General features: G+C 44.1%; 1 protein-coding gene across 1 annotated transcript in view; it reads right to left on the reverse strand.

Annotated features, from left to right (window-relative positions):
- Stt3a (STT3 oligosaccharyltransferase complex catalytic subunit A) overlaps positions 1-4,429 on the reverse strand; it is a 32,001-nt gene extending 27,572 nt beyond the window's left edge. The window contains exons 1-3 of the mRNA XM_005085851.4: positions 4,330-4,429; positions 2,293-2,419; positions 1,081-1,141 (exon numbers count right to left, since the gene is read on the reverse strand). Of these exons, the coding sequence (XP_005085908.1) occupies positions 1,081-1,141; positions 2,293-2,380 (149 nt within the window). The 5' untranslated portion in view covers positions 2,381-2,419; positions 4,330-4,429. The remainder of the gene's footprint in view (positions 1-1,080; positions 1,142-2,292; positions 2,420-4,329) is intronic.
- Positions 4,430-9,664: the final 5,235 nt, after the last annotated feature.

The raw sequence follows: 9,664 nt of genomic DNA on the forward strand, positions 1-9,664 counted from the left end.
GAGCACCTTTACCCACTGAGTCATATCACTGTCCCATTTCAGGGTTTTTTGAAATATGGTCTTCCTATGTAGTCCTAGATGGCCTAGTACTTACTATGTGGCCAAAGATGGCCTCTAACTTGCCACAATCCTTTTGTCTCTTGGATCCTAGAGTACTGAGGTTTTAGGCATGTACCATGACGCCCATTATTAATACTACTGACGGTTTCACCATATCTTTTTCAATATAATAAACAAAATTTTAGACTTATTATTATATGTTTATGCATATGTCTGAGGATGTCAGAGGCCTCAGATCCCCTGGAGCTGGAGTTACAAGTGGTAGTCAAAAGCAGTATGTGCTCTTAACCATAGAGCATCTCTCCAGTCCCACGTTGGTTTGGTTTGTTTTGGGGGATTTTTTGTTTTGGTTTTGTTGCTGTTTTATTGTTGTTGTTGTTATTGTTTTTTGATAACTTTGTAGCCTTAGCTAGCCTGGGACCCACTATGTAAACCAGGCTGATCTTGAACTCATAGAGATCCACCTGCCTCTTCCTCCCAAGTGCTAGGATTAAAGAAATGTACCACCATGCTCAGTTTGTTTTTTATTTTTAATTTGTTTTGTTTTCCTCAATACTTTTTAGGCAGAATCTCATTATACAGCCCAGGATTATAGGTATTTGTCACAATACTTAGTTCCCATAGTTTTAATGTTTTCAATGCCTTCTAATTTAACAATAAGCCCAATTCCTACTACATAAATAAACAGGAAAAGAAGTTGTGATCTCAGGCTTATGACTTGTGATGGTCTTAGTCTTAAACAGATCCCAGGACTCTTTTCTTAATGTACATTACTGCCCCTGATCCAAATGAAAAGTCAGATTTCTCCTAGCCTAGCCAGACCTCACATAAGCAGGCTTAACAGCAAATATTATTACATTTTCTGAGTTGACAAGACTCACTTGGAAAACCTGAAGGAATCATTTTTTAAATGTACTCAAAATACACCTCCATTACTGATGACTGATTAGAATGTAAACACTTATAAAACCCACCACCTTTAACACCTCCAGAAGGAACTATCAGAGCAAAGGTACTCACGGGTCAAACTCATGGATAACACTTTCAAATCTCAGGACAGCAAAGAGACGAGTAGAAAATGCTGCAAAATCCAGAGAATAAATATTTCAATTGGTAACATTCCATTAAAGAACAACAGAAGAGGGGCGGGGCGGGGAAAAAAAAACAACAGAAGATAAGCACTAACACTATGAAGAAACTAAAATTATCTAGCACTGGGGTCACAGAGAATGCAGAGTAGTTCTTGAATAGTCTCCATCCACTTCTCCCCACCTAGAAGAAACAAATCTGACAAAACTATCTACATTTTTCACTTAAATGGGAATACACTTAACTATGTGTTGTATTACACAAAGCCTAATATCGAATTTGGCCATTTTTTTTTACATATACTGACCTCTTTTACATATACTCACACCCCTTACCTTAATCCTGAAACAAAAAAAGAGATATGTCAAGTAGAGATAAACTTATGACTCATGAAACACTGGGAAAGCTTTAAAAACAGTAAGTCCTTGGCTGGACAGTGGTGGTACACTTTAATCCCAGCACTCAGGAGGCAGAGGCAGGAGGATCTCTGTGAGTTCTGTGAGCTGGAGGCCAGCCTGGTCTATAAAGTGAATTCAAGGACAGGCTCCAAAGCTACAGAGAATCCTGTCTCTGGGGGGAAAAAATAAAGTGCACACTTACAATGCCAGCCCTTGGGAAGCTGAGGGAGGCAAGGAGGCCCATCTGGGTTCATAGCAAAACTATGCCTCAATCTAGTTACTTTTCCTATTGCTGTGATAAATACCCTGACAAGACAAATGGAAGGGAGAATAGGTTTATTTTGGCTCATAGTCCAAGGATGAGAGAGCTATGAGCACAGACGGGAGGCGGCAGATAATTCTTCATGTAGTGCCCTGGGCTTGTCTCCTAGGTGACTCTAGATCCTATCAAACTGCCAATATCAACCATTACAGGCGCCAGAGTTGAAGATAATTCTTTCACAAAATACAACACCCAACAGCCCCCACTTTCTTCCAGCCAATGAGAACACAGAACCAAGGGAGCAACAGCCCTGTTTTATATTTCTTCAGTTATTTTATTTTGTCTTCATAAAATTATACCAGTAAGAAGTGGTAAAAAAAACAAAAAGCGATCTGCAAAAAGAATAAGCCATGTTTTTAAAATCCATGTTTGATTTTTTTTTCATCATTCCAACTCCAAGGAGAAGCCCATGCATAGACTCACATAACACAGCAGCCATCGACAGGATGAGAAGCTTCAGAAGTGTGTCCTGCTTCTCATAGGACAACCGCAAAAATCCAAGCTTAGTCATCTTGACATCAACGGGTGGTAACTGATGATATTCAAACAGCTAAAGTGGGGAAAGTCAAGACCATAGGTACTTCATTTAATTACATTAACTTAATTTACTTCAATTAACGTTAATCTTCTATTGTAGATCAGAAAGTACATATGAGCTACAAAAACACTAGAGATGTTAGAGCTAATACTGACTCCCATGCTCTGACTAAAGACTGATGTACTAGGAAGGAAGCAAACACTTTTAGGTTTATGTGTCGAGACTAAATGGGTAGGACCAGGCTTGGTGACACACACCTTTAATCCCAGCACTCGGGACGCAGAGGCAGGCCAGACTGATCTACACAGCAAGTTCTAGGCCAGTCAGGGGTACCTAGTGATACTACCTCAACATGTCTATAATCTGAGTTAACCCAGAGACTGAGGAAGGAGGATCAAAGGGTCCAGACCAGACTAACCAATTCAGTGACAGCCTGTCTCAAAATACAAACCTTTAAAAGGACAGGAGCTGGGGGGAATGGGAGGGAGGTAAGCAGGGAAGATAGGAAGGTGGGAATGAGTATGGCCTACAGAAGTGAAAGCAGAAAACTAGAAATCATGATTGAATGCCCTAAGTCTAAGCTTCAGTTGATTGACTACAAATGGCTACGACCTTTTTCTGTTCCAAATCCCAGAGTGGACTCTTCCCGGCCAACTAAAGTACAGGCTGATCCCTAATCCAAGAGGAATGCATGCACAGCCCACTGAATTTCCATCTTCACATAAGTCACGCTGTTAACTACTGCTCAGATCTCTTTCCCTGTCAGATCATGTTTGAAGGCATCTCTGTAACTGACCCTAAACAACTCATTCCATGACCCAGGGGCAGCTCATAACAGCAGATGATAATGTAGAGAGAAAATATAATTTTTTTCCTTCTGAAACAGACTAGAACGTAAGAGTGGTGGTGAGGGGAAAAATCCACAAGCAGTTCAGATTGGTAAAGAGCTACAGACAAGAGTTGTGTTAAGGACTAAGGGACAAAGAATGTAACAGCAGAGAATATTGTTAAAAACTATACAGAAGGAAAACTGCATTATTACTTAACTTATTCCCTTTTACTGGAAGAAAAAAAATAAAAGGTTGGAAAAGAATAACCCTGAACTAGATGGAAAATACGAAGAATCACACTGAGAAGTCGAACATCTTTTCTTTAATTAACTGTCCCAGAAGAGCAGTTTGGGCCAGTATTTAATTATAATTGCAAAGGGGAGGCTTTATCACGCACTAACTCCGGGAAGTGAACAACTCAGTCCCATCTCTTGGGTTTTGTAGCTGTTCTCCGGAGATGGCTGAAACGGAAACAAACCACCACTGAGCTGATGCGATCCACACACCCGAAAAGTAAGCAGAGGAAGCCAGAGTGCTAAAACCTGGACTTGAAAACCGAGTAACGGCGGCTAGTAATTTAAAGCCGGGTACTGCCAGTTTTCATCCTGATCTCTGGTCATTTCCACACGCCGACAGGGTACAGAAAGGGGAAAAGACGCTTTTCTTATCCGCTCAGCATCTCTCTGCTTCTCAGCCGTGCATGCAAGCCTTGACATCCTGACCCAACCCTAGCTGCAGCCTCAGAGGCCCCGTTTTCCTACAAGCATTTCCACGTCCTCCTGCACACCCTCACCGCACTGACCCCCTGAACCCGACCCCAACACCTCAGCACACGCCAAGCTAGTCCCAAGATTTCGGGTCCCATGCCCACGCTGCCAGAACGCACCGCCCTGCCAAGACCCCTCCTCCGAACGCCGGTGCCCCTATGCCCGGAGGTCCCCACACCCCATCACACGCCCCCTCCTCAACCAGGCCGCAGGCGGGCTCTGCTCCCCACCGCTTCAGGCCTGCCTCCCGCACCTGGTTCGGCCCGCCAACACCCTGCACTGCACCTGCCGCTAACCCTCAAGCACTACCCTAGGCCCTTCTCACCCGGCGGATGCTCCTCGGGAATCCACTCGGCTCTCCCTGCCATCCGTTCAGTGGCGCACCCAACCCTGACAGCAGCCAAGGCCCGCCTCCCTGCCCGTCCGCATTGGCTGGACCGGGTCAATGACCACTTCAGGGGAACGATAGGATGACGGTCCTGTCTGTCATTCCGAAGGCGGAGACCAAGCCAGGTTCTCGTTTTTTGAGTGGCCATCTTAGATGTCACTCAGCCAACAAAGAGGCGGGACAGTGGGTGCCCACCGAGTCGTGATAGGCCGGCGCAGGGGAGCGCACGGCGCGGAAAGAGAATGCTATGAGCAGTTTGGTTGAGAACCGAGGAGTGACGTGTCGGTCTGCGGCGTAGGAAGGAGTTGGGGTGGAAAGGAGCGGCCGCCGTACCCCAGCCATGTGACCAGAAGCGGAAATACGCAGGGAAAGCGGAGGTCGCCCCACGTCCGGAAAAGTTGAGCTGCGGAGCCGCTTGTTTATCAGGTAGAAGCGGCCCGTTGCCTAGCAAACATGCCTTACATGTTATGAAGACTCTCAGACGTGGTCCCCAGAACCCAGCTTGCTCGGCTGATGAGCCCAAGAATTGCTTTTGACTCTGTCCGAGTAACTCCGATAAAGGGAGCCCTCCTGACAGGTTTCCCGAGGCATCTCACTTTCTTCAGGCCGGGCTTTGTGAAAGTGCCTACTCGGCCTAGAAGTTTCTAGGTGATGAGCTTCTCATTTTTAAGAGTAAAATTCCTTTTAGTAAAGAGCAGAGACAGGAAGATTTCTGTGAGTAAAGGCAGCTTGGTCTACATAGAGAATTCTAGGTCAGTGAGAAACACATTGAAACCTTGTCTCTTCTCAAAAACAAAACAAAAAGAGCAGGATGAGTTTTTGATACCAGACTAGCTAATGATAATTATGGTATAATTATCTAATCTACAGATATCAGAGAAGTCAGGAAAACTAAGTTGCACAAAATTTTATTATAAATTAACTCACAGAAAAGGAAAATACAAATCGGCCTACAGAGTACATATGAATTCAGTTCTGGGATGGTGGCTTTAGGAAGCAATGATTTTATCAGTCATTAATGGCAGCACTACTGGCGATAACTTAGATAGGGAATCAGCCTCACTGCCCGCCAATCCCAGCACTCGTGAGGCAGAGGCAGGCAGATCTCTGTGAGTTCTAGACCAGCCTGGTCTACAGAGTGAGTTTCAGGACAATCTCCAAAAAGAATGAAGTCCTATCCTTTGCAGGAAAGTTAAAAGAACTGGATGGCATCATGTTAAATAAAGCAAGGCAGTGACAGAAAGGTAAGCATTATGTGTACTCTCCTGTGTGAAAACTTTAAAAGTGAGGGTAGTGGTACTGGTAAGGTGGCTCATCAGCTAAGGTGTGTGATAACCTTGCAAAGGACACAAGTTTGATTCCTCGTACCCACTTACTGGGACTCTCACCTGTGTGGGCTCTGATAACCACTGAAGGAACTTTCACTCAAGGGCACATACCCCCACATGAACACATGCATAGAAATAATTACAAATACTTTGTTTTGTAAGGGTGAGAAGTTAAAAAGGGTGTGAGAATACATTCTGTAGACAGTGCACGTGTATGGAGACACCGCAGTACACTGCATCAATTCATATAACCAAATGGTATAATATAAATAATCATGTTTTGTAGGAGTTAGGACTTTCACACGGAGCTGCCTTTCCTGAAGTGTATATTTACATTTTCTAATTAAAAAAATAATTTGCTGTGTATATGATCATATATGCCAAGACATGTATGTGGAGGTCAGAGGACAACTTTAGGAATCACTTCTCTCCTACCACGCAGGGATCAAACTCAGGTTTTCAGGCTTGGGAGCAAATGTTAATTTTTGTGACTATGACCAAAAAAAAACACTATGAAAATCAGCTTAAAAGGAGGAAAGGCTTAAATGAGCTCATCACTTGGCATTGTTATTTTGGCCCATGTTGGCACAACGTATCATGGAAAGAGTCTAACATTTGAACCTATTTACTCCATGGCAGCTGAGAAAGATAGGAACAAGAGAGACTCGGGCTCTTATATCCCCTTTGAGGGTATACTCCCAGTGACCCAACTTACTTCCACTAGTATTTCGAGATATTTTATTACACCGTGTAAAGATATGTCACTCTGGCTGGTTTAATAAAAAGCTGAATGGTCAGTAGCTAGGCAGGATTTCCAGGCACTGGGAGAAGGGGAAGTCACCAGCCACAGAGGAAGCAGGATGCCCAGAAGGAGAGGTAACAGCCACATGCCACATGATAGGGTATAGATTAATAGAAATGGGTTAATTTAAGTTATAAGAACTAGTTAGAAACAAGCCTAAGCTATAGGCTGAGCTTTCATGATTAATAAGAAGTCTCTGTGTCATTATTTGGGAGTTTGCTGGTGGGACAGAGAGAGACTTTCTACACTCTAGGATCTACTTATTAACGGTTTCATCATTTACTAACAGTGTCATGGGCTGGGAACTAAGCTTTCAATACTTATATTAAAATTACTTATATCTTTGGGGAATATTTAACATTCAAACTTCAAAGGCCTTAGGTATAAATCAGTGCGTGGTAGAGCAGTTACTTAGCATGTATGAGGACCCTCCTACATCTGACCCCTAGAACTGGAGAGAAGGAACTTAAACTATAGCACTCACAAAAATACTGGATGCAATGGCATACATCTGTAATCCCAGAGTTCCTCTGATAAAATGAGAAAGAGGAGATAGACAAGGGAATCGTCCAAAATCTCAAAAGCTAGCTAGCCATGGCATACACATCAAAGCAGCAGAAACAAGACAGACCCTGCTCCAAAGCAAGAAAGACAGCAAGAACTCCCGGAGAGAGTCCCCTAACCTCCGCATGCTGCCCACACACACTGCTTAAGCTGCTCTGCTTCAGGTGTAGGATACCCTCTGCAGAAAACTGACCACAGAGCCCATTTCTCCAAGTGTGTTTCAAAGCTATATTATTGAGGTCTCCCCTTCCCCCTTTATTTTTCTGCGGGCAAGGGTGAAGTGGTCTTGTTGTTTGGGAATTTTGTTTAGTTTCAAGAGATTGTTTTTTAATTTTTGTTTTTATTTTACACATATGTTTTGCCTACTTGGATGTGTGTGCCCTACTTGTATGTTTGGTGCCCTCGGAGGTCAGAGGATAGGATTGGATCCCCTTGAACTAGAGTTACAGATGGTTGTGAGACATCATTTGGGTGGTAGGAACTGAACCTGAATCCTCTACAAATGCAGTAAGTGCTCTTAACAAGTGAACCATTTCTCTGGCCCAGTTTTTGTCTTTCTGTGACAGTTTAATGGAGTTGGGTTGTGCCTCCACCTTCCAAGTGCTGGGATGACAGTGTGCACCACCTTGCCTGTTGGTGTTGCTGCTTCATTCTGTTTGGTTGTTTTTTTAATATATATGTCTATTTTTTGGATTTTTAAAATATTTATTATGTATACAATGTTCTGCCTGCATGTGTGCCTGCAGGCCAGAAGAGGCACCAGATCTCATTACAGATAGTTGTCAGCCACCATGAAGTTGCTGGGAATTGAACCCCAAGTTAAAAAGAGCACTAGCTGGTGCTCTTAGCCTCTGAGCCATCTCTCCAGCCCTTGGATTCTTTTTCAAGTAATGTATTCAGAAAAGCTGAATTTGGAAAGCAAAAAATATGGGAGGAAAAAGGTAGAAAGAAAGGCAATGCCTTTGCATGCTTGAAAATGCCTATATTCTGCTCTTGATAACAAACATTTAGAATGTTATGAACACAAAAGGTGAAGGCAAGAGAAGCAGTAGTTTGAGGCTATTGAAGAAGTTAAGGTCCAGGTTGAGCTACATAAGATCTTGTATCAAAAAAACAAAATGGAGGGAGGAAAGATATCATCAAAACGTGTTTTATACATGTATGAAGTTCTAAATCTAACATATTTTCAAAAGAAAGAACATATCCCCAAACAGTTTTAGGAATAAAGCAAGTATCTTCCTCTGTCCTCCCCTCCCTCCCGTCCTCTCACAATAGATTATTTTCAATTTGGCTTTATTTTCAATTATTTATTTTCAGTTGTATTCTTGAGAGGTCTGGTGACTAAGTCTTCCTTAGTAACCTCATGTTTCAATTTTTTTTTTTTTTTGCTTTACAATTAGCCCTTTTGAAGTCTGACTCCAAATGCTGCTTTTGGAACCTGGGGCAATTTTACACATTTCCATTTCTCTGGTTTGTCTCTTGGTTCCAGAATATTTTGATTCTTTGTGGATTTCACATCATGCACCCCAGTCCCACTCATCTCCCTGTCCCTTCATATCTGCCCTCTGCCCTTGCATCTTCCCTCACCCCCAAAATAAAATAAAAATTTAAAAAGAAAACATCTCCTTATGGAAGCTGTAAAGTACACAGTGAGTCACACAGTGCACCCTTTAGCCCATACATCTTTACTTACAAATGTTCATTACTGGTACAGTTTGAGTCCTCTGGCTTCTGCTATACTGGATCCTTACTGGGACTTACCTTAGCTATCCTAATGGTGCCCTCTGTCATGGAGACCCTGTAGCTTTAGATCTGCAGGTCTGGCCCCTTCATGTGCTGCGGCAGTTCACAGATGGGGTGGATGTTGGGGTGGGCCAACTCATAGCCCTGGATCTGGACAGGGGTGGTAGCTGAGTTGTCAGCCAGAAAGCTCTCTCTCATCCTCACCACCAGGGTAAGCTCTTCAGCACCACCTCAGCTCATCCACTGCTGTAGGCAGCAAGGGGTGGAGCCAGCTTTCCCAGTGCCCTTGGGCAGGCTCACCCACACCTCACTAACAGAGTCAGCTCTACTGTGTCCATCTAGGAGAAGTGTAGTGCAGGGCCCGCTCTCCCACACAGATGAGGAGCAGGGGGAGGGGCATCTAGCCATGACAGCACCCTTGGGGGCCAGCTCACCTGTGCCCAGGAGAGGTGCAGGACCTGCTCTCCCAAGTGCTGCAGCCATAAGGGGTGGGTGGGGCCAACTCTATGCAATCCTTGGACATCAACATGATTCCAGGTAGCAGTCCAGACCAGGGACATTCACATGGCCTTTGGTGGTAACATGGACCATGAACAGCAAAACAGACCCGTCAGTGCATGGCCAAGAACCCAGACATGGTCCTCAGCATCATGGACCAGGACTTCAGCATGGCCTCAGGTAGCTTTGTAGGCGACCACATCAGGCCGTTCCTCCCCACCCTCGCATCTCCATCAGTCTCTCTTCATAGTGCTCAAGTTGTTCTATTTCTCTCCCATCTCTCCACCCCATACTTGCACATCTGTTGTGGGTGGGCAGGGTCTCTGGGTGTTGTCAA

This window comes from Mesocricetus auratus, unplaced genomic scaffold (assembly GCF_017639785.1).
Source record: "Mesocricetus auratus isolate SY011 unplaced genomic scaffold, BCM_Maur_2.0 Super-Scaffold_100022, whole genome shotgun sequence".
In the NCBI taxonomy this organism is placed as follows: Eukaryota; Metazoa; Chordata; class Mammalia; order Rodentia; family Cricetidae; genus Mesocricetus; species Mesocricetus auratus.